A 24,763-nucleotide genomic window follows, 5' to 3' on the forward strand; every position below is an offset into this window, starting at 1 on the left:
AAGTTCCTTGAGCCAAGAATGAAGGAATTTCTCCCTGTGTGGGCAGCAAATGCATTTTGTAGGAGTGGGTAGAGATTTTCAAACTTTTTGTTTTGTTTTTCGAGAGGGGGAGTCAGTTGAAATTCTTGATCCTTCTCTCAGTAGAGTCCCCACAGGCATTTGCTTTATTCAGGTCCAAAAGGTTTGGAGCTGACACCTGGTTTCCGAGACAAAAATAAGCGCTGGTGCGGACCCCGTCCCTCCCTGTCCCCAGGCTCATCCTGGACCTGGGCCTGGGACTGAGTCCAGGACCAAGGCCACCCCGGGGAAGCATGTCCTCAGAGACCTCTGCCCACGTTCCCTCCCAGCTCCCTGTAGCCTATTCTCACCTCACCCTGACCTGTGAACTGAGCCCCATGGAGGGACTAACACCCACCATGACGCTTCTTACTTGCATTATGACTGGGGATAGGCTCTTACCCTAAATCATGCATTCTCAATGGGGACATTGCCCCAGAGAGGATGAAAATTGGTCCAGGGTGGAGAGGGCACTAACAACCTTAGATATTCCAGTGGTTTCTGACCCTCCAAAGGACCACAGAACATAAACAGATATACAGTACATCTGTGTAAGGAAGAAGCAAAATGATCTCTATTTGCAGATGACCTAATCTTGTATATAGAAAATCCTAATCACAGTACTAAAATTTCATTGGGGGGGTCATGACTAGGAAAAAATTTGTCTAAAAAGCCTCCTCAGGCGGGCAGTAATGGGCAAAAAAGTTGGAGAAGCACAGTCCTTAAAGAAAAAAATAGAATTAGGATAAGTTCAAATTCTGGGACACTGGGACCAGAAGGTTGGGGTGTGAGTTTGCTGGGCCCTGCATCATGTGAGATCAACAGACCAGGAGGGCACGGGAAGGAGAGGGTGGAAAACCACCCCCCCAAATGCATGGCAACGCATCGGGCAGTGTGGCCCACAGAGGGCTCCAATGTAGGCACAGTCTCCCTGTGGGGCAAATCCCAACTCTGCCACATTCAAGTTGAATGACCTGGAGCAAGGTACCCCACCTTCCTGCCCTAACCCCCATCCCGCGTCCTGGACAGAACGAGGATGACGATGTAACCGCACAGGGTGTCTGGGGAGACTAAATGAGGTTAGCTGTGCTGAATGAGACAAGAGTGTCCAGCACGTAGTTATCTTTCAGTCGTGTTAGCTGGGAGCTTTATTCACCTGGTGGTCCAGGAGGCTTTCACACCTGGATGGGATGGGTCATTGTGCTCTCTCCAGGGTTCAGTGAGCTAGGGCGGAACCCCTGCTGGATGCTTCTAGAAGAGGATGGGGAGGGAGTCTGACTACGCTTGAGGCTCTGTATTAGGGGGTCCTCCTCAGAAGCTCCTGCCAACAGTTTCATGGACTTTTCTGTTGCTAAAGTGACACCTGTATCTTGAAGAGTGACTCTAACTCCATTCCTTTTTTTTTTTTTTTTTTTTTAAATATATTTTGGTCATGCCACGAAGCTTGCAGGATCTGTTAGTTCCCCGACCAGGGATTGAACCCAGGCCACAGCAGTGATGGCACTGAATCCTAACCATTAGGCCACCAGGGAACTCCCTATCTAACTCCATTCCTAATTAAATTCCTAACTCAGTTCCTAACCTTAATGACCAAATATGACCCTAAATTTGATATAACCCCAAATCTTAACCTTAGGCCTCACCCCAACTCCTAACCCCACCCCATCTTATTCCGGTTCTAACGTGGGCCCTAACCTTAGCTCTAATCCTCACTCGAATGCCCCTGGTAACGCAGTATTTCCCAAAATTAAGTCCTCCACTTCCACAGTCACAAGTTTTGCTATACCTGTGTTCCTTCGGAGCTTGTAGTTACTTCATATTTGTCTTTAAATTAGACCTGTAAAGAATCCCATTTTAGCGTCATTCTGAGCAACCATGTTCCAGAAATCACGGTGTTGATGGGCTGGCTCTATTTTTTCTAATAGATGTTAAAATAAATACAAATAATAAATACATCTAATAGATGTTAAAATAAATACAAATATATTTATATTATAAATATAAATAAAATAAATACAAATACACGTTGAAAATGTTTCTCCATGCACCATCTACCTAAAGATATCTCCCACACCACCGGAAGTATGCGTGGCACTTTGAAAAAGACTGCTGCTACCCAGAGCCTTTATCTGACACCACACCCCTCGCCATCCGCGGGGAGCAGCAACCTCGACACCAGACCCTGTGGGGCTGCAGCGCCCTCTGCTGGTGAGTCTGGGAGCTGCTCTGGCTCAGCTCCCCTTCCATCTGGGCAGGATCCACAAGGTAGGACTCTCTCTGACTTGACATTTCATGTCACTAGCTGTGTAGTTCCCTTAATTGTGAGGACTGAAGAGAGGTGAGAAAGGACCCCTTCCTCTAGGTATAGGGCAGCCGGAGTGTGAGGTGGAGACAAGCCTAAGGTCAGAGGAGGTGGAGGGGGGAGCGAGGGGGGGCGGGACCTGCGGGAGGTGTAGGGTGAAGGGTCAACTCTGAATTATGGAGAATTGTCAAGGTTGGGACTAGGGGTCAGAGTGAGTCTAGGGTAGGAATGAGGGTGGAGGTGGGGCCGGCCAGGGCTGGATGAGGGGAGGGTGCAGGGTGGGGGAACAGCAGGGCCAAGCAGTGGAGCAGAGGCTGAGTTTTGTGCAGTTGAAAGGAAGAGCACGGTTGAGGTTAAAGCAGATTTTCAAGCGACCTTCCTGGGGGTGTCCCTGAGCTCTTGGGCCTCAAAAAGGGGCCTGAGAGTAGGGGAGGGCTGGGAAGGGCTGAGCTGGGCTGCCGCAGGAAAGCTGTTGTCTGCTCCAGGGCTGCGTGGCTGAAACCTCCCATCTGCGTATTTTTGGGACACAAAGCCACCTACTGCTCAACCTCTCCAAGGCAGACTCCCCTGCTCTCCTTCCTGGCTCCCTGGGACCCAGGACCCTCCAGCCCCACTAAGTTGTCTGCTCCATGCCAGATCTTGTTCTTTTTTCCCCTGAAGACAAGCCGAAGTCCTCTGTTTGCTAAGATCCAATATCTGTTTATTTTTCTGTAACTTATAAAGCAATAACACTGTCATCTTTGTTGTCAGTAAAATAAGATCTTACATTTGTGTGGTTCTTCATACATTAAAAGGCTACTTTCAGAAACATTTTCTCATTGGTTCACACGAGATCCTATGAGGTAAAAACAACCCATATTATACCATTTTACAGAGTCAGAGCCTAAGCATCGACGAGTTTGGTGTACCAGACTAGAGTCAGAGGCAACTAAGTGAGGATTGAAACTCAGCGCCCTGACTTCTAGCCCAGCAAACTTGTGGTTAGTTGACATGGATAAACCTGAGATAGGATTCAAAGATGAAGCACAAGAGACATATTTGGATTTGCAATTAGACACTAAAACTCCAGGACTGGAATTTGGGCACCTGGGACAGGTAGGTGGGGCTAAGGGCAGTGGCACTGCTCAAATCACATTACCTGGCTCGTCACCCAGGCCAGGGGGGTTGCTAATTCCTACACTGCCTGTGCCAGGGGAATCCCTGCAGGCACTAATGAGAACTCCATCTGTGACAACCAGGGTACAGGATTTTCCAGCAGAGGTAAAGTTCCTACAGACCCTGGTCTCTGACTCCCTCTAGGGGGTAATTCTTGAAGTGGGTGCTTCTTTCCCTCCAGGTGGCTCCCCGCTTTGGACATGATCCCAGACAGGCCCACCCTGGTCTGCCCACTTGGAATGGGGTTTCTTATCCTTGAGGCCCATACCTGAGCAACAAGGGCCTCTCAGCTCTGCTAAGTCCTGAAAGACACCCCACAAAGAACAGATATGCCAGCAAGTGCCCCCTTTGCCAGGCAAGAGGCTGCCCAGTGGCTCCTGGGGTGGGCTGAGCAGAGTTTGTGATTGGGGCATCAGGCTTTGACGATTCACATCTTTATTAGAGGCTGTGACAGTGGAGAGAGGGCAGAACAGCCCTTTGCTGTAAAACCTGTGATCAGCTCCATCTGAAGGTAGAAAGCATTGTGAGGCTGGGCTTGGCAGGCTCAGTCCCGAGGTGGGGCTGAGGGGAAGATGCTGTGAGGAGTGGTCCAAGCGCTGCCTTGCTGTTGCCAAGATGGTCATCACAGCCAGACTGAGGCTCCAGCCCCCTCCTCCCCTCACCCACCAGCCTGTTTTACTGAGCTTCAGAGCCAGCGCCTACTTTAAATCGGAATCTTATTTGAAATGCATCCGAGTTCACTGTTAGGGCCACAGCACTCTCAACGTGGCGGCACGTTCCTGCGTGATCCCTCAGTGGGTCTTCAGGGGCCCCCCGCTGGATGGGGGCAGGGGTGTGCGTGCAAAGCCTTCACCCACGTGAAAGCTGAAGCCATGGAGGCACCCCAGTATCAGGGGGCCAAGGAAGAGGGATGGGAGAGGGGCAGAGGGGAAGGGACCGTGGTTCTGCTAGTCACACGAGACTGGCCTGACCTGCCTGTGTTCTGCTGCTGACCTCTAGCGTGACCACAAGGTTGGGGACCTTAGCTTAGGGCTGGGACCAAAGGTTCAAGAATGAAAACCTCCTTGACCACTGCCTCAGAGGCCTGCTGTCCATTCCTAAAACCCCAGAATGGCAGAGCTGGATGCGAGCTCTAGGACCGTGCTGGCTAACCAGCCCATTTCACAGGTGGGGATGTGGGGGCTCAGGCCCTCCCCTGGGTTCCACTCAATGCACACAGTCAGGGCCAGGGCCGGGACCTTCTCTGCTTCTCCCTGGAGGAGAGTCTATCAGAGCAATGCTTCTGAAACTTGGCAGGCAACAGAATTGTCTGGAGAATGCACTAAAGCAGCTTGCTGGGAGATTCCAATGCTGTGGGTCCCTGGAGTCCACTGAAAGCGGCGCTGGGTTGGAGGACGCACCTCAGGAGGGCTGGGGGCCGGGGACAGTGCAGAGAACGTGAAGGGCAAAGCCTCGACTAAGGGGAGGCATCTGTGTAGGCAGGAGGAGGGAAGCAGGCTTGGAAGGGTTGCAGTCTGGAAGCACGGACAGGCATGGTGCAGCAGCCCCTGTCTCTGCTGAGAGGAGGCCCTTTGTGGGTGAAAATACTCCAGAGGGGAGGTGAACAGAGCTGGCCTCCGGGCAGGCAAAAGCTAGGAGAACCCAAATCCCTAAGGGGTGGTTTGGTTTGAAAGGCACTTATGTACCCGTGGGACCACTGGTGTTGCAGGCAGTGTCTGTGGGTGCTGTCAGAAGGCCCCCCCGGGGCCACGGCCAGGGGTCAGGGAGGAGCGGCAAGGACACCCTTGGGAGTGGGAATCGGGTGGCTGGGGCAATACGGGGGCCACTTCGAGAGCCCAGCGGCCAGGCCTTCTTCACCAGGGACCTCCCTGGTTCTGGCACCTGGAGGAGAGGGGCCAGGGGTCTGGTGAGCTAACTTTCCTGCGCTCCCAGGGCCGCACAGGGATCTGTGCGGTGGCTGCTTGGCAGGTGGCTGCTTGGCCTTGGAACCTTCTCTGTGGGATTTTTAGAGGAGAGGAATTTGGTCCCAGAGAAGGAAACTGATTCTGGACCAAATGACAAAGGAGAACTGGGGACCAGGACCTGGGATTGCTGTGATGGGCAGGGCCTGGCTCAGGGACCCCATCCTTCTCTGTCCCCAGAAGGGTCTGAGCCAGTCATCCCTTCCTCTCAGCTCTGCTGGGAAGCCCTTTCTGCCAAGCTATGGCCAGCCAGAGGGGGTTGCAATGCCTCCTGCCCCTGCGGAGGCCGGCCCTTCCAGCAGGCCTTCGAAGTAGGTGCCCAGAGCATGCAGGTTGAGTGCAGGCTGGCTTGTGGGCAACGAGGGGGTCTGTAGGCTCAGGAAGCGGTTGTACTTCTTCAGGCCCCCCTGCGGGTCATGGCGGTGTGCGGTCAGCAGCTCCTTGAAGCTGACCAGGTGGAGGGCCAGCAGGCGGGCCTCAGCGCGGGGCAGGACAGCCGCCCGCACCAGGGGCTGCAGGGACGCAAAGCACTGCAGGCTGCTGAAGGAGTGGACGTGCGGGGCCAGCTGGGGGCCCGGGGACACCTCGAGGAGGCGGCACAGGTCGCGCATGGTCAGGACGGCTGCCAGGGCGCTGCGTCCACTCACGTTTCTCGCCAGGTAGGTCTTGGCCAGACTCTTGAGTTTGAAGCTGCTGGCCCCGGGCACGCACTCCCGGATGAGGGGCAGGGCGGCCAGGAAGCCTGAGATGGCGTTCTGGAACTCCCCCAGCTTGTTCATGTTCTCCAGGGCCTGGAAGAAGTTGGGGAGGCCGGGCCCCCACAGCTTATAGCAGGCCAGGATGGGCCGACGCATGCTGCCCAGGAAGCACAGGAAGTGCTGCAGCCCCACCTCCAGGGAGACGGCCTTGGAGTAGATGTTGAAGGCCTCGGGCTGGATGATCACGCGGAACTGGCTTTCCTGGTTCACGGCTGCCAGCTGGCTAATCTTCTGGGCTGGGCAGGAGAGAAGGGCAGCGTGAGGCCCCAAGGGCACCGCGAGGTACCACCGGGAGCAGGGGGTCCTCTAGGGTTGCCGATCCCCCCATCCAGAGACCCCACCTTGGGGCCTGCTGGCAGGAAACAAACATCAGCCTCACGTGCAGCTCTGACCCTGGCTCCCAAGGGGAGGCGGGGCTGCCCTCCACGCCCCCTTGCTCCCCTGCTGGGAGTCCAGCTCCCTCCTGCCCCGCCACCTTCCCGAGCTCACCAAACGCTTTCACTCCAGGCCCCTCCTGTCTGTCTTCTGCCAGCCTCCACCCACCTGCACTCGAGACCCCTCGCTGCCTCTGCCTAGCCCTCCACTCCCTTTCCCCTGGCCTCCAATCCCCTCAGTCACATAGCTAAGGCCCTCAGCTGTCAGAGCACTGGGTCAGACAGCACACCTGCCCAGTCCACTCCATGCAAAGCATGGCCCAGAATCTTCCAGTGAGGTCTGCAAACTGCTTCTCTGTCCTGTGGAAACACCTGCTGCTTCCGTCTGCCTGGGCTGAGCACCACATTGAGTCCAGGCCGCAGGACAGGGCCTGGCCTTCTGCAGGGCCAGGGCAAACACTGTGGAGTTGAGGGAGAAGGGGTCATATTTCCCTGGGACCTTGGCTCTGCTGGCCTCCCCGTGCAGCTACCGTGGAACGAATGGGCCCTGTATTCAGAAATGTGCAGTCATGGCCTAAGGCTGTGCTTGGACTGCTGGTCTCACAGCAGCGACTTTCACATCGTGCTTCTGTTTAGAAGCGTGTTCCCAAGGCTCCCTAAGATGGGGGTGGGGTGGGCGGGAACCCCTGGAGGCTCTTGCCTTAAGCCTTTAGGCACTGGTCAAAGCAGATGTCCTTATTCAAAGAACCAAGTTCAAATACCTGGGAGGCCCAGTACTCTGCCCACTCTCTGGCTGCAGCCATCGGCCAGAGCTCAGGGCTCTCCCGGACTCGCAGATGGCTCTGTCTGCACTTATCCTGGGGACTCAGGGACTAAGCTAGAAAGGGGTGGGGGGTGGTCATTGGAGAACCCACTTTCATGGTCAATCTTGAGGTCAAAGAAAACCAGGGGCCTGTCTTCTGCCCGGGAGTCCTCAAGGCTGTTGTCCAGGACCCCGAGGGATGTGGGGCCCTCCAGCTGGAGGTCACTGGACTCGCTGCTGCTGTCGGCCAGCTCTCGGGAGGACTGCAACACAGAAAAGCCAACAGGTCAGGGGTCTGCGGGGGACGAGAGGGAGCGCAGTGGCGATGTGAGCCTGCGCCCGTGAGCAGGCGTGCATGCTTGTGCGTGCATGAGTGTGGCAGGGGGGACTCAAGCACATGGGTATGGTGGGGGCATCTGTGTGCACTTGAGGGAGGGCATGTTACTGGGAAAGGGAAGATGGGTCCCCAAGTGAGCGCATGAATGGATGTGAACGTGCACGTGTGAGGGCTGTGCTTGTGAACCAGGACGTGCGTTAGTGCGTGAGTAGGATGAGATCACGTGAGCAAGTGTGAGTGTGCGTGAAAAATGTGTGGGAATGAATGCAAATATCGTGTGTGTGTGCATCTGGGTGTGCACAAGGGGTGTGGGATTGTGGACCTGTGTTGACACAAGTGTGTATGAAAGGGGTATGCACGAGGGGTGTGGGGCTGTGGACCTGTGTTGACACAAGTGTGTGTGAAAGTGTGATACTTTGTGGGCGAGTGTGCGCATGTGCGAGCAGGGCTGGGTGTGGAGGATTAGGGAAGGCGCCAGGGCCGAGGCTGGCAGGGCCCGACGTGTCTGCCCCTGACGTCGTCTCTCTGAGCAGACTCAGAGCAAATATCATAAACCTGGGACAGGGGGAAGGAGGCTCATCTCGAACCTCAGGTGTCTCTCTGGAAGGGGCAAGGTACCTGGCTTTTCCTGTCCCCCAAGCGAGCTGAGGTCCCAGTGTCCTGCACAAAGGAGAGGGAGGGCTGCTGGGCCTCTGGGACGCCAGCCACATCTAGGGGTACACACAGAGCCTGGCTGTGAGAACAGTAGAGAGAAGACTCCCCAGGTCTGGCGTCCAGGAGATGGTGCTTAGGGAAGCCGGAGGCCAGGCCTCCTCCAGGCTGGCACCTGAGGGTCTGTTCTCTCCCTCACCAAGGCAAGAACACTGTTGCAAGGCCTTGGGGCTGGGGAAGAGCTCTGGCTAGAAGAGTTTAAACCCCGGGGCTGGGACTAAAGAGAGGGGTGGAGTCTTTCATAATGTAGATTGCACACCTGCCAAAGCCAGACGTTCAGTCTTCGGTGGCCTGCTCAGAACCTCCTGTGAATGCCACCTGTGGACACTAACCAGACACTGGGAGGGACAGGGCCAATGTCACAGGGCCAGTTGGGGGCACTGCTGGGACAGAGTCCAGAGAAGACCTCGATCGTTCCCCCTTAGGGACTGTCCCTGGTGGCTGATGGAGTCAGCCTCACGTGGGGCCATCTGAGGCCTCCCTGAACTCTGGCCTCTGGCTAACGTCCCTGGTCTGGGGCAGAATTAGCATACTTAGGCCCTTCCACCCTCCAGGTGAAACATTTGTTTTACCAAAACTTCAGCCAAGAGCAAAGTCTTTACTAATCACAATTAAAATGTGCTTCCTGAGAGGGGCTGATCTGTATTTGCCTTTCACAGCCCTACCCCAGGCTCACCAACTTCCTCCTAGTCACTGATAGAAACAGACATTCACTATGAGTCCATCTAGAGCTGGTGTTGCTTAGAGCAGCCTGTGAGTTCTGGGACTTTATACCTGAGGCCCTAATTTGACAAAAGATATGCCTTGCATATCTGTATTCTCCATTTGACCATACATCCATCTGGCCTGTCTTGCTCTGAGTCTCTGTCTCGCTGTCACGGCTCCCTTGCCTCCCTATGAGGAGCCTTCTCCAGGAGTCTTCCTTAAAGTTGCTAGCCTGTAGACAGGAGACGCCGCCTTCTTCCCCCATGGGAGAATCAAGTTGTTTTCTATCTCCAATCTTCCAGTGCCTGTTCTGATCACAAGGCTGGGGTGCTCTCACACTTGGGCTGGTGGAAAGAGCTGGACTCCCCTTGCTATGGCCTCCCCTGGGCTTCGGCTGAAGAGCTGTCCCCTTGGCCAAGTCCTCTCTGCCACCCACCGACACAGTACGCTGGGCTTTCCCTTCTTCTTTCTTCTCTTTGCTCTAAACTGCAGAAGCCCTTGCAGTGGCCCAGGGTGCTTCCATCTGTCTTCTGGTACTGTCTCTTCAGGCTGCAGGGCCAGAGTCTTCTCTTCAGATATTCTCCTCCAAGGGTTGAGCTCCCTGGCAAGCAGCACACCTGCATCCTTGAGCTAACTCCCCCATCTTTATACCAGGGTCATCTATGATAGCCATGAGAACCTCATTTTTTAAGAGCCTCCCATGGTCCTGGGGTCATTTTCTCTTTTATAGTCATGGAAATATCCTTCGTCCTGAACTTACTGAAGACCTGCTTGCTCCCTTCATAAAAGGACACTCCTTTCCACTGAGTTGTCGAGGGAAGGAGGGTTGAATCTTCCAGCCGTGACTCCTTTTCCTCCCAGATTCCTCTTGTCCTTGAGAACTTCCATAAAGTATGGCTACCCCATGGGACTGGTCTCACTGGAATGCCTCCCACTGAACTCCAGCCAGGTGTAAAGGCAATTCCCCCTCCCTGCCTTAAATCCCAGCAGTACAGCTGGGAAGTACTGACACAATTAAAAAAGACTTTTTTTTAAAGACCCAGACTTAACAGAATCAGCACATAGAGGCTCCAGGGCAGGATGTCTTTCTGGCCCTGCTCATTTTCTGCCCCTGTTCCACACCCCGACACTGCCACTTCCCGACCTTATTCCACAATCAGGATAATGGGGAGGGGGGGATAGAGAGGGAGAGTGGCAGAGACCAGAACCCAAGAATCTAGGAGAGGGCCTTTCATCGGAAAAAGCTGAGATTTGCTTGGAAGGGAAAGGGATGGCAGCAGAAGGAACTGGAGTGGGGAAGGGACCAGAGCCCATGTGTGAGGATTCTAAGTGAAAAGTGGGATGAGGCTTTGAGGGACCAGGGAGTGGCAGATGGTGAGGGCTGGAGTGAAGTGGTGGAGGGTTTAAGGAGTGCTGCTGTGAGCTAGGAGTTGGATCCCCTGTAATAGTCTCTGAAAGATGTGAGTAAATACTGGACACTTGGTTAATGGACTGTGTTTCTTTGACTGCAAAACTGTGTTCAGACTGAGCCACGTGGGATCTGGGATTCTTTTCGGGCTACACAGGCAACTAGGACACACAGGCAATCGGGTTCATGAGCTCTATTTCACTTATCTTCATCACAGTCAACTTAGCAGATCAGTCACATCCCAACTCAACACAGCAGGTGTAACGGCCATTCCAAGATGCTCAGAGGAAGCAGCTGGGTTGACATCACCTTCCAGAAGTCTAGGAGGTTTATCTGGGAAGAGCCAGTATTTCCCCTCCACACCTGGATCATAGCCCAGCAATGTACACCTCACCTCTGCTCAAGGCTGATACGTATAGAAAGGGGCGGCATTCCTCTGACACAGATGTGCAATTGACTCCCCCAATTTAGTGAGTCTCTACCTTGGTTGTGCATAGCAGCTTAAAAAAATCTTGACGTCCAGGCTGCACCCCAGACCAAGTCAGTTAGAATCTCTGGGGGGTGGGACCCAGGAATCTGTCCTTGGTTAAAACCCCCCAAGTGACACCAGTGTGCAGCCAGGATTGGCAACCACTGTCCTAATGACTGATGTATTCCACGTTCGGGCATCAGCAAATCAGACAGGAGCCAAACTCTTTGATATTTAACATCCTCACCTGAAGATACCTGTCTAGTATCTGACATTAATACTAATCGAGAGTCCGCAGCTCCTGAGGAACCTTCTTAGCACCCGAGCTGAAGCAACAGCTGGGATCAGTGGGGCAAGACACACACTGGTGTATTTTGCAGACACAAAACCACAGCTCTTGCAAAGCCTGAAGGCCCCAGAGATACTTCACATGTTATCTGTTAACCTAAACGATCCCATTAGCCAGCCTGTGGCCCCTACTGCCCTCTGCCCACTGCTCTGCAGGCTGCTGCTGCCCATTGGAGGACATGGCTCCCATCTTCGCAGCTAAGCACCTGTTTACTTTTCTGATACACTCATTCACCAGCATCACGGTCCCTCCCCTGGATCAGGTGCTCCCCACAGGCCTCCCTTCCACTGCCGGTCACCACTGCCACTCCTGCCAGGGGCTGCCCCCTCGGCTAGGCCGCCTGCTGATTCCACTTGGTCCTGCTGCTATCGGGCACTGGGGTGAGTCTTCCGTCCGAAGAGTGGATGAGAGCATCTATCTTTTTCTGCTTCGGATCCGTTAACACAGGGCCCGCAGCAGACATGTGTCTGACCCACCTCATTTTTAAGCACAGTCCTCACTCCAGGTCTCCAGCATCAGACCTGTGTCTTGCCCCTCCACCCCAAGACTACAGCCCCACTGCCTCTCCCGGCAGGGGCGAGGTCTCCTACAGAGCACCCCTGCTGCCCAGGCAGCCTCTCCCCAGCCCTGCCCACCACGCCAGGTCTGTGCCAGAACCGACCTGCCCCCCACGTCTCGATTCCAGCCACTGACACAGCTGCAGCCCGAGCAGGGGGCCTACACACCCTGGTACACTTGGAAACACAGTATCTTAGCAGACCAGTTCTCTACAGCTCTCACACACTGGCAGGTTAGATAAAGGCTGCAGGGAGGGGAGGACAGGGGAGTCTGGAGCACCCTGCAGATGTGGCCCTGCTCCCTTCCTCCAAAGAACTCTGGGAGCACCAGGGATCTGGAAGGGGGTATGGAAGGTGGGTGAGAGATGCACCTACTTAGGGGGATCTAATTTGTGTTCTTTTTAATTTTTTTTTTCCCCAACAAGTTTTGGACTTGTGTAATGGTTGATTTGAAAACCTTGTCTGAGGAAGCCCTACACAAAGGCAGTGATCCTCTGGCTCTCTTGCCTCCAGACTGGCTCGCCAAAGGTGAGCAGCTGCTTCTAATCGTCTAATTCTTCCTAACCTGAAATGTGCTTCTCCTTCCTGAGTTGATCAACCTCAGGTATCATCCAGTGGCTCCTTGCTGACAGCCGAGCACTAGACTAACCACCCCTGTTCCCCCCACCCCCAAAATATTGCTGGTTTCAGTGCCGCCACCTGGCACTCATGACGTCTGGCAGGACTAAGGGCGTTCCAATCCTTTTCTCGCTCTTTCCTTCCCAGGCTTCTGTCTCTACCCAAGGTCAGTCTTGTTTTAATTTTATCAAGATTATGGAATAGAAAGAAGTGTCCAGATTTCAGAGGAATTTAGAACATGGAAAGACTCAAAAAGTGATTGGCTGTGAGGAATAATAAAAAGCACAGGGGGGTCCTGGGCAGCTCTGGGGCCTTGGCTTCTGTAACTAGGCAGATGGTGCAATTTACTGAGAGGAGAGGAGAGGCGAGTTCGAGGCTTCTATGGGGCATCTGAGTGGAGCTGTCAGGACGCCATTGGCCCTATTGGTCCTGCGGGCATGAGCCCATAGTGAAGACGGGGGTGTGGCTGAGATCACGGGGAGTGGGCGGGGGAGTACACAGACCAGAAAGAGAAGAAGGCTCAGACCTAAGCCAGAGAACAACAGTTAAAAGAACACAGAGACCTGAAGGGGGAGTAGGGAGGAGCAGCCAGAGCTGCAGGAGGAAGTGTCCTGAACCCAAGGGAAGCAGAGTCTTTCGGGGAGTTAGGACTGAAGGCGACCACTGGACTCGGAGGTGTGGAGGTTACCTTGGCGCTGGTGGCAGGGCTCACTGGCATGGTGGGGAAGGGCAGGGGAGTGGGGTGAGGAAGGAGCACCAACGGGGTGAAGGTCCGGGGTGGGGGTTGCCGAGATAGGAAAGACTTTCTTCAGGGTGCCTAGCTGTAGCCCATAGAAAGTGTCTGAAGACACAAATGAGCATGGGGAGATGCAGTAGGCTCCCAAGGAGACAGGAGGGTGGGGCCAGGAAGAGGGGGAGTGAGTCCTACAGGGAGGTGGCCATCCCCACCACCCTAACAGAAGGAACGGGGGAAGGATGTAACCAGGTCGGGTCAATCTGTCATCAGAGAGCGAGACGGGGGCTGCTCCCATGCCACCTGTCAACCTCCGAGGGCAGAAGGTGCAGCCACCTGGCAAGAGCGAGCGGGGCGGGGATGAGGGACCAGAGCTAGGGAAGTGGAGGTGCAGCGAGGGGCCGTGGAGAGCAGAGGGGCGTGCTGAGGCAGGAAGCCAGGGAGCCCAGGAGACAATCATTTGTAGCTTTCCTCGCCTTGACTTTTCTCCAACACAAGTCGGCCTCCTGGTGGCGGCGTGGAGCAGGGGAACGCTACCAAATCCTTCCAGGGTTGTCTTTGGAGGACAGGCTACCAGGAGGCCGGCGGGTGAGGGAGGCAGGGCACTGAGATCCTGGTGAAAGGCTGGCTGAAATGGGGGACCTTGCTGGCTGGTGGGCAGGAGGCAGAGGCAGAAGGAGCTGGGAGGGAGAGGGCAGAGGTCCTGGAAGGAACGGGTTGAGAGCTCAAGCAGGAGGCTGTGGTCAGAGTCTGCGTGGGACAGTTTAGAGATGGAAAGTTCTCAGTGATGGCGAGGTCTGGGGGGAGGGGGCATGGGGGATGGGATTGGCAGCTGCAGGGGAATGGGGCAAAGATCCCTGAAAGCTCAAGGTGAGGAGAGACCAGGGTGGTGGATGTTGAAGTCACCCAGGAAGGCTGGACCTGCGTGGGGAGAGGAAACCTAGGAGGCAGTCTTCCTACGTGGGGGAAGGCAGGAGAATGTCTGAGATGAGCTGGGGCAAGTGGGGTTCATCTGGAGAGCCCAAACCTCAAAGGCACAGGGGATCTTGCCAGACGGTGGGACCCAAACAGGAGGCACAGAGGGCCTGGACCCTACCTCCCACCTCTGATGCTCCCAGGATGTGGGGGAAAGAGGGACATAGCAGCCCCCCAGGTGAACCAAGCGTCAGTGCAGGGAGGAGACAAAAAACACCTGCAGGGAAGGGCTAAGCCCAGCAGGGAATCTGATGGTCATGGAAGAAGGGTTTGCAAGGGTGATCGTTCAACAAGTATTTATTGAGCAGCCGCACCTGCCAGGGCCTGGGAGCGACACAGTCCCTGCCCTCGTGGGCTTACATCCTGGCGGAGGCCCAGTGGGAAGGCTTGGGGTGGGGGGATGGGGCAGTGGGAGGTGCAAAGGGTGAGAGAAGCTTCCTTGTCTTGGGCAAAGAGGCCTGAGGATGTGAGGAACAAGGGCCTGAATCTGTCACACCCCCATGGCTGGGGAGGACTTGTCTCTTTACCCAGAGGTCCATGGAGCCATTCATGCCCTTGTTCACTCTCTGATGATGTATTGGATGCCTACTGTGTGTAGGGCCTTCAGGTGCGTGGGCTGGGCTGGGTAGCAGGGTGGAGGGGCTTGGGGAGCAGAGGGGGTGTGTTGGCCACAGGTTACAAGAGGAAGGTGACCAGGGTCAGGGCTGCAGAGGAGGGAGGCACTTGGGCTCTCAGAGGCTTGTCTGCGGGGGGCCCGTGCTCGTGGGAGGCCTATTTGGAGGGTGGGGTGGTGGGAATGCATTTGGAGGGACTTCCAGTGGGACCTGGACTTGGGGATTCTCCATGGGGGCTCTGCCAGAGTCCCCAGGAGAGACTCCTGCTCCAAGAGCCTGGGGTGCTCTGCCTCCCCCGACCCCCCCCCTGAGAGAGGCATCAAGTTGGGGAGCCACAGAGGAGAGCGGAAGGGCAAAGAAGTTGTTGAGCCACTGGGCCACGCGCGAGGAGCCCCGGAGGGAGCGGCCGCGGGATCGTGCTGCCCGTCCCGCCCGGCGGGGTTGGCCGTTAGCCGTTGTGAGGCGGGCGGGACACTCCTGGGGACCGGCAGGTTGGCTGGGAGTCCCGGTGGTGGCCGGGGTGGTGGCCTGGACTGGCCCTTGGGAGGGAGAACAAGTCCACATGGGGGCACAATACACTCTGAGGGGCAGGCGTAAGATATGGCGAAGGCGCGGGTTTCTTTGTGCTCTGCGTGATAGGAAGTTGATCCCACGGTGGACGGCAGCTTGCTCCTGGTGAGCGGCAGGCTGTCCGGGACACACAGCATCAGGGACGGCAGCTTGCTCTGCAGGATGGTGGGGAGGCCAAGCGGGGGGTCGGCATGTGCCACGGGGCAGAAGAGAGGCCCAGCAGGGGTGGGACGCTCGGCGAGCTCTCGGCGTAGGCTGGGCTGGCGAGGAGGGAGGTGCGACGGTCTCCGTGGGCTCCATACGCTTTCCAACACAGAACCTCAGACTGAGGGCTGGAAGGGACCTCAGGGGCCACCCAGTCCAACCTTCCATTCTATTCCGATCCCTTCTGCCCCTGGACAGGTGACAGCCCAGCCTCCATTAACAAACCTCCAGGGACAGAAGGGTCACAACCCGTAAGGTCGCTTGTTCCATTGTGGGATGGCTTTAAAGAAGTTCTTCTTACATGGAGTCACCACGTGCTTGTTTGGGCCCTGCATGGGGCTGCCCTGCGCCCTCACACCCCCAGAGAGCCCTCAACAGCTGCCATTAACCAGGGAATGAACGCTTGTCCGCCCTCCTCACCGAGGACTTAAGAGGGCAGGAAACGCATAAGGAAGCTCCAGACACAGGCATTGGCTAGTCCAGAAATGAGACAGAGCCCTGGAAGGAAGCCCGCTCCCAGCTTTTCAGAAGAGTACATGTGATTACTGAAGGCTGCTGCCCTGGTATGGAGGGAGGGTCAGAGCGGTCCAGACCACAGCTGGCATTTGGAGACTATCCTCTGGACAGCTCAGGACTCACTGCCTTGCTGGTAAATTCCCCAGGCGCAACGCGAGTCTGAGAGTCACCTGCTGTGGCTGCGGCCCCTGGGACCTGGAATGGGGGGAGGCAGGAGTCCTAGGCCGAACTTCTGAGCCACTCACCGAGTTTTCGGCATCTGAGTCTTCCGAGCTGCTGATCACCACGACACGCTCCTCTGAAACGGGGTAGGGGAGACAACGTTAGGGCCTGCCAGGGATGCCCATGGACGGGGCCCAGGGTGTTCTCCCGTGGGAATCCTTGCAGGCCAGTGAACGGGGTGGGTGACGTGTGCCCTGCAACGGGGGATGTGAACGTTCAGCGTGTGTGCCAGCGTGCATCTGCTTGTGCAGAGGGGTTATTCAAGGTGGACTTCCATCACTGCGTACTGTGCCTTGCCTGTGAACGCTTAATTCAGCTGTTGGCCCTGGAGTGATTCAGAATTTACTACCTGTGGAGGGGGCGTGACAAGCACCACCTGGTTTGGAACCTTTGGCCGTCCTAAAGCGGCACACTGGTTTGTTCCACTTCTCAGCTCCGTAAGCCACAAGACGTTTGAGTTAAAAGATACTTTATCGGGCTTCCCTGGTGGCGCAGTGGTTAAGAATCCGCCTGCCAATGCAGGGGACACAGGTTTGAGCCCTGGTCCTGGAAGATCCCACATGCCCCGGAGCAACTAAGCCCGTGCACCACAACTACTGAGCCTGTGCTCTAGAGCCCACGAGCCACAACTACTGAGCCCACGTGCCACAACTACTGAAGCCTGCGCGCCTAGAGCCCGTGCTCCGCAATAAGAGAAGCCACCACAATGAGAAGCCCGCGCACCAGAATGAAGAGTAGCCCCCGCTTGCCACAACTAGAGAAAGCCTGTGTGCAGCGACAAAGACCCAACGCAGCCAATAAATAAAGAAACAACTTAATTAGTTTTAAAAAAAGATACTTTATCTAGGTTAATCAAAACCTTCTGATTACCAATAGTATTTGTGAGCAAGGATTAACAGTCAGGGCTGAGTGTGTGACCAGGGTCGGGGTTCAGTGTGACCAGGAACAGGGGTCAGTGTGGGACCTAGAATGAAAATAAAGCTGGACTCTGGGTAAAACAGATCCAGGAAGAACTGTCTTGAACATTCCAGAATTCTATGGGCTGACCTCAACTCACATGAAAGGACTCCCTCTCTGGCAGGGGCCGTAAAAGGTATCTAGGACAAACGAGGTACCTTAGGCAGGTGGCAGAAAAATTGGGGAACCGATGGGTGTGGACTTTACCCAAGTCCTCTCTGGGCACATACCAGGCACCCACCAACAAACATTTCTTGGGGAGACCCACCCCATGCAGAGGCATAGTGCTGGGTTCTGTAAGAGTGCGAAGACTGTGTTAGGGGAAGGAACTAAGGAGATGTGGTCTTTGGCCCGTCACGCTCGTCTCACTGGCATCCCAGCAAAACACAGGCTAGCTGAACTATCCACTCTCACCCCCCAGACAAACCCTGGGCTCTCCCTTCCCCGTCTGGTGGCAGCTGGGGGCAGGACACACAGGGAATGCTGTTGGCTTTGGGCTCCGTGGGGAGGGTCAGGATGCAGAAGAGGGGTCCCACCCAGCCCCTGGAGGACAGCGTGCAGGCCTCAGCCTCTGCTGCCCACGCACCTCCCTACCTGCCTCCCCAGGGTCGCTGGTCGCATGGTTGCTGTCGGGCAGGAAGGTCTCATTTCCTATGACGGGGGTCTTGGGGCTGGGGGACCTGTCCAGGTGGGGTGGCGAGACTGCCTTGGAGGTGCTGGGCCGGGGCTGCTCAGGGGAGCTCCGAGCCAACCTTGACTCCTTCTCCTCCTCAGACTCCATCTTGATGACCTTCCTGGGGCACTCGGTCTGGCAGGACTTCCTCTTCTGTGGTGTGGCTGTGTTGGAGACCTCCTGTGCAGCGGGGAGTCACAGGGTAGGGTCAGGAGCCTCCCACTGGGGCAGCGGGCAGAGACCAGACCTGGTGGCAGGAACATGTGCCCCCCGTGCCCTTTGCTCCTGCTCTTCTCTCTGCTATCTGCCACTCAGATCACGCCTCCCAGGTCAGCATGCACACTGGCCCTGCTGGTGACCACTGACCACCGACCTCTGCTGGCCTCTGACTGCCCTGGGAGGGGCTCATGCTTGGAGAGGAGCTTCCTGACAGAGCAACCAAGAGCAGGAGAGCGTAGAGTAGGTGCCTATTGAGGTCTGGATTCTCACTTCAGCTCCACCTCTTACCGCCTAGGAGGATCTGGGCCCTCGGGAGGGGAGGGGAGGGCGGGGGAGAACCTTACCTCTCTGCAGGAAGGGTCTTTGATGGAGTAGGCGTACACTGGCACAGGGTGTGCCCCTGGCACCGGCTGTACCACAGTCAATCCTGGTGCCTGCACCTGGGCCCTCTGCGCCTCCTCTGGCTGCAAAGTCAGGAAATGAGGGTAGTCAGAAACGACCAGGCAGCAGGACAAGGGCCAGGTCCCCAGGCCTGGGGTCAGCCCAGTCCCCAAGGCCTCACCCAGAAACAGGTGCAGGCTGCCCAGTCCAAAGCCCAGAGCCTACTGGGGACCAGAAATCCTCCCCACAGCCTCCATGACTTCACTCCCTTGTGACCCTGAGGTGCTGGCATCCAGGGACCACTTCAATGCCTGTGCATCCTAACGGGGCTGAAAGATGACCTCAGGGATCACACTGCCCAACAATTCAAGGCTCGTGTGACAACAGGCCCAGCCTAGACAACTCCAGGGACAAAGTGCTCACTACTAATGGAAGCAGTTCGTCTCCAGCTGCAAAGTCATAACAGGGAGGAAATCCTTCCACTGAGCTGACACTGGCCTCCCTGTCACCTGTTCACAATAGCCAAAAGGTGGAAACAACCCAAATGTCCATCAGCTGATGAATGGATAAACAAAATGTGGGTCAGCCATTCAGGGGAATATTATCCAGCCATAAAAAGGAATAAAGTTCTGACACACACAACGTGGATGAACCTTGAACACATCAGGCTAAGTGAAAAGCCAGCCACAGAAGAATACATACTGTATGATTCCATTTATATGAAATATTCAGAGGTGCCAATGCACGGAGACAGCAGATTGGTGGTTGCCAGGGGCTGGGGAAGGGGAAGTGAGGAGTGACTGCTTCATGGGTACTGGGTTTCCTTTTGTGGTAATGAAAGTACTCTGGAACTAGAGGTGGGATGGTTGTACCAGACTGTGAGTGTACTAAATGTCACTGGATTGTACACTTTAAAATAGTTAAAATGGTGAATTTTCTTATGTGAATTTTACAATAAAATTATCGTTAAAAAAAGAGGATGGTACTATATTACGATTATTGCCTATCTACAGAGAAGGAAACCAAGGCATAAAGAGGTGAAGTGATTTCCTAAGGTCACATACCTAATAAGGGCCTGGACCAGGGCTTGAATCGTGTTTTTGAAATGCAAGTTCCCTTCCTGCACCCACTGTATCCTTTAACATCCCTCTGCACCATCTTTCTCTACCATGTGACACTGAAGAATAAGCCGGACCTTTTGCTGAAACCAAGTGGGTGACGTGGGGAGTGTCCCTCCGAAAGGGGAGGCCCAGCCTCCGGGGCTCAATCCAGGGGCCCTGGCCTGCCACTCCTGCCTGCAATCCTGACCTCACAGGCCCTGTGCGCTCAGTGGATGACCATCCATCAGGAGCCTGCGGTCGGCCCACCCAGTGAAGGAAGGGGATTCCCACACAGCTGGAGGGGGCTCTGGGTTGAGCAGAGAAAAACCAGGCACTGGGCTGTAAGAGGATGAGGCCAGGGATGTGCCTTCCTCAGGACAAGCTCTGTCCCTCCCATGTGGTGGGCGACATGGTCAGGCCCACCCTCACGGGGTGAACAGCAGGGATTACCTGGCCGAGCCCAGGCTGGGGAAGGCAGGGAAAGCCCCACACGACAGGCCACGTGCTGGGGACCGGGGCCCTGAGGTGGGGCTCTTCTTGGTATCGAGTGCTTTCATGTGAAATGTGGGCTCCCAAATCATTGGCTATAATGGACTGATTTCCTTCCCTCCTCCTTGTTTCCCGGGTTTCTTTTTCTCAACATCTTTACAGAAAGGGAGGAGAGCCGGATCAGAGAGCGCACCTGTGTGTGGGAAGGGGCGAGGGGATGATCTCCCAGGTCATATTCTCCCAGGCCTCTAGGGAAAGTACACAATCTCCACAGCACTCCCTGTGCCAGTGTTCTGCAAGCTACAGTTGTGACCCATGAGTGGATCATGAAAGCAATGTCACGACTAGCATTTTTTTGTATTACATAGAATAGTACAGAACAGAAAATTAGAGTACCTCCCATGTTTATAAGCGTAATTTGTTTTGCAAAACTTCTGTTTTAGCTACAGGTATGTGCATGTGTATACCCTGTAGGTTAGATGTAAACTATATTTTTTACAGTGGGTGGTGGTCAAAAAAATTTAAACCACTCTTCACATTCATTAAGACGGCCACTATTAAAAACAAAGTGTGAATGAGAAATGTAGAGAAGTTGGAACCGCTGTGCACTGTCGGTGATGACGCAGCCACTACGGAAAACCGTATGGTGGTTCCTCAAAAATTAAAAACAGAATTAGTACATGATCCAGCAATTCCACTTCTAGGCAAATTTTATATTGTATGTATTTGATCACCATTAAAAATGAAAGAGTTGAAAAGGTCCTGGTCTGTCCTTCATGTGTGTCTCTGCAAACTGCTGGCATGTAAGAGAACCTCTTTCCACCTGGGCTGTGAACTCCCCCAAGACAGGGCTGGGCTCCTCTCCACCTCCGTCCCATCCTCCCTGACACCCCCTGCAATGTTAATGAAGCAGGGGACACACATGAGGGCTCAGTAAAGAAAAAAAGTCATGATGCCTGATTTATAGTTGTTTTACAGTTTTAAAACAATTTATTTTTTTCTCCATTGTATTGTGACGTCATTGCAAAAAGAGCCTGTGAGAAATAGAGGAGGGAAAATGTCCGAGCCACTGTCCCACCCACGTGCTCCTAGTTAAGCCGGTTGGTGTTTTTCATCCTCTCTGCCTACAGGCACAGGGTGGCGATGAAAGTACACCAGCAGTTTCAAGAGGGATGAGTGTTGGCCCAAGGAGCCCAGTTCCTGCCTCCTAAGGCAGGAATGTGGGTCCAAGTGTTGCCTTTCTTCTGGCACAACCAGACCATGCCTGCCACCCTCAAGCGGCCACACCTGTCCTTTGCACGCGTGGTATGTGACCCACTTCCATTCCCCAGCTCTATCCACCCTCACCCCCAAGCCTATAACCAAAGTGAAAGCAAGAGACTTTTCAGGAAGAGGATTCTTCTGAGGCTCCAAGTTCAAACTGCTTAGTAGCTGGTAGTAAGAGGTCACAAGACAAGACCTGGCAAAACGCCTAGACCTTATTCACACAAGAGTACGGGCTCTCTTGCTGTTCATTAACCAGCGACTGGCACCTGGAAGACAGTGCACTCTGTGGACCCAGGGCACTTTCAACTATCATTCATATGATTTCTTTGGGGACATTTTTCATTCTAGCACTGTTTGTAATGCCAAAACAACCTAAATAGCCAAGGAGTCAGCTAAAAATAAACATGCTACATCCACCAGTGGACCACTGTGCAGATGCAAAAAGGCATCAGGAAGCTCCCTGTCTACTGATAAGGTAAGAATTCCCAAATACTGGGGCTCTCCTGGTGACACAGTAGTTAAGAATCCGCCTGCCAATGCAGGGGACACGGGTTTGAGCCCTGGTTCGGGAAGATCCCACATGCCGTGGAGCAACTAAGCCCGTGCGCCACAACTACTGAAGCCCGCGCCCTAGAGCCCGTGCTCCGCAACAAGAGAAGCCACTGCAATGAGAAGCCCGTGCACTGCAATGAAGAGTAGCCCCCGCTCGCCGCAACCAGAGAAAAGCCCACACGCAGCAATGAAGACCCAACGCAGCCAAAAAAATAAAATAAAATAAAATAAATTAAAAAAAAAAGAATTCCCAAATACTATTATGCCTAGGGCACAATACTATGTATATGTGGTACTGTGCTACTTTTGTACAAAAAAAAAAAAGGAAAGCAAATATATATAGTCATATTTGCTTATAATTACATAAAGAAATTTTGGAAGGATATGTAAAAATTAATAAAGATAGGAATATGGGTATAAGAACTGGACAGACAGGGGACAAGGTGGGAGAGAGACGTTATTTTAGGTTTTTGTTTCTGACCATGTGATTGTATTGCTTATCCAAAAAATGGGTGAACTGAAACTTGAACCATCTGTGCCTCTAAGAGGCTGAGAATGGGAGAGTTTCAGAAAAAAAGGAGTGAAGTATGCCTGCAAGTAAAGAATTGAGTGTGTGTGCAAAGCTTATTTTCTTTTATCTGGGCAAAAATTAAAACACATTCCTTGGAACAGAGCTGTTGCCGCCTGTTCTGCAGAGAAACTTTTCTTTTTGAGGGCTGTGGTGAATGGATGAACATACGTAATAAAACTCGCAAAATATTTTAAAAATATATAAAACAAAATGAAGTTGCTGGTCAGTCTTAGTGTTTTACAGTATTTGGGAAAACAACTGTTACAGTTTTATTGCTCTGAGTAACTGATAAAGCAGAAACTATCCAGTTTTTGTAGCAAAGGCGTCGCACGCAAACAAGCAAAATGAATGAAAAAGTCAAATGGTTTGCCTCATTCTCCAAGAGCCACAACTCACGCTGAACCGTGAAAGTGGTTTACCACTATCCTAGGTGATCTTTTTTTCCCTCTTCTGGTTTATTTTTTGGTTTGTTTTATTTATAGTCTGATTTAAAACAATCAGATTCAAGTTGGTTAATTTTAGTTATGTAACAACCTGACATGATGGAGGAAAACAACCTTTAAAGGGATTGTGTCTATGGTTTGATTCACTTAGAAATTTTATTTTCTTATAACTTAAGCGCAATAAAATGTGTTTTTTCATGTTAAAAAAAAAATGGGCTCAAATGTCCTTTTTTAACTTTTTTTTTTTGGCTGTACCATGTGGCTCGCGGGATGTTGAACCCAGGTCACGGCAGTGAAAGCCTGGAATCCTAACCACTAGATCACCAGAGAACTCCCCTGGTGTTTTTTTGTTTTATTTATTTTTTTAATGGTTTTTGTTTTATTTTATTTATTTATTTTTATCGTTGTTTTATTATTTTTTTAATGCACCATCTTATTTTATTTTTATTTATTTTTTTAGGGTGTGCTGTGAGGCACATGCAATCTTAGTCCCCCAACCAGGGATCGAACTTGCACCCCCCCTGTAGTGGAAGTGTGGAGTCTTTACCACTGGACCACCAGGGAGGTTCCCCCCTGGTGTTTTTTACTTTTGTATATGGGTATATGGGAATGCAGTACCCAAGGCAGTTAGTAAGTGGCTTCAAGTCCTGCCCCTAGCTTGCTGTGTGGCCTCAGGTTAAGTCACACCCTCTCTGGGAGCCTTAGCTTCATCCTCTGTACAAGAGAAGGTCAGAATCCAAGATATCTCCTAGCTTTGAAACTCTCAGATCCTAAGTTCTGCCTCCTAACAGGAAGCCTCTCCTGATTGCCTCAGCGTACAGCAACCTCTCTCTCCTATAGGCCATGCCATGGCAAAGCTAGAAAGGCTGAACACCCTCACCCTAAGACTTGCTCTCCATGGAGGACCAGTCAGTCCTGGGCCCAGATCCTCAACAGGCACGTACACCTGCATGACCAGGATGGGGAGCAGACCAGATGCCCGGTCCAAGAAGAAACTGAAGAAGCTTATCCTGGCAGAGAGGAGCCATGCATGCAAGCACCCAAGAGGACAGGCTAAAGGGATGCCGCTGCATTTCCACCCAGGGACGCACTCTAAGAGCAGTCCAGCGATGGGGGTGGCTGCCTCAAGAATGAGTGAGCTTCCTGTCCCTGGAGGGTGTGCATGATAGCTGGACAGCCACAGGTCAGGGGTGCTGCAGAGGTAATGCCAACATTAGAGGGAGTGTGGGCACTTCCAAACCCTGAAAACTATGGTCCTTGGAACTATGCTGGCCCTGAAATCACACCGATAGAACCCAGGCTGCTGTGATCACTGTCGGACTCCTGGCCCCATTCTCCATTTGTCTCCAAGATCCATGTGTGGGGGGAGACGAGGGGAAGGTCCACATACCTGGGGTGGGGCACACGGAGGGGAGGGTCATCTGCTGCATCTCTCAAGGGCCTGCCTACCAGCGACCACCTCCTTTATCTCCTGTCCATCCCTGGGCCTAACCCCTCCTGAACCCATTAAGAGCTACTTTGGCATTTAGGAGCCCAGAGCCAGCCAGCCAGCCCTTCCTTTGTTCCCTCCCACTGAAGGCTCCAGTCCAGGTCCTTGCTGTCCCTCTCTCAGGTGCTCTCTCTCCTCTACTGCCTGCAGACACAGGGAGAGCAAGACTCAGTTTCCTTCCTTACACAGGGGAACTCCCAACCCACCTGACCGGCAGGACATACCA

General features: G+C 53.7%; 1 protein-coding gene across 9 annotated transcripts in view; it reads right to left on the reverse strand.

Moving 5' to 3' along the window:
* Positions 1-2,017: 2,017 nt before the first annotated feature.
* The window catches only part of PML (PML nuclear body scaffold), a 45,199-nt gene continuing 22,453 nt past the window's right edge, over positions 2,018-24,763 (reverse strand). Inside the window, exons 5-9 of one of the 9 annotated variants that reach the window (XM_012535400.3) lie at positions 18,591-18,710; positions 17,949-18,207; positions 16,421-16,473; positions 7,522-7,672; positions 2,018-6,469 (exon numbers count right to left, since the gene is read on the reverse strand). In XM_012535400.3, coding sequence (XP_012390854.1) covers positions 5,715-6,469; positions 7,522-7,672; positions 16,421-16,473; positions 17,949-18,207; positions 18,591-18,710 — 1,338 coding nt within the window. In that variant the 3' untranslated portion in view covers positions 2,018-5,714. The other 8 variants (XM_033440050.2, XM_012535404.3, XM_049706485.1 and 5 more) reach the window with 8 other exon arrangements.

The sequence above is a fragment of the Orcinus orca genome, chromosome 2, assembly GCF_937001465.1.
Source record: "Orcinus orca chromosome 2, mOrcOrc1.1, whole genome shotgun sequence".
NCBI classification, from domain to species: domain Eukaryota; kingdom Metazoa; phylum Chordata; class Mammalia; order Artiodactyla; family Delphinidae; genus Orcinus; species Orcinus orca.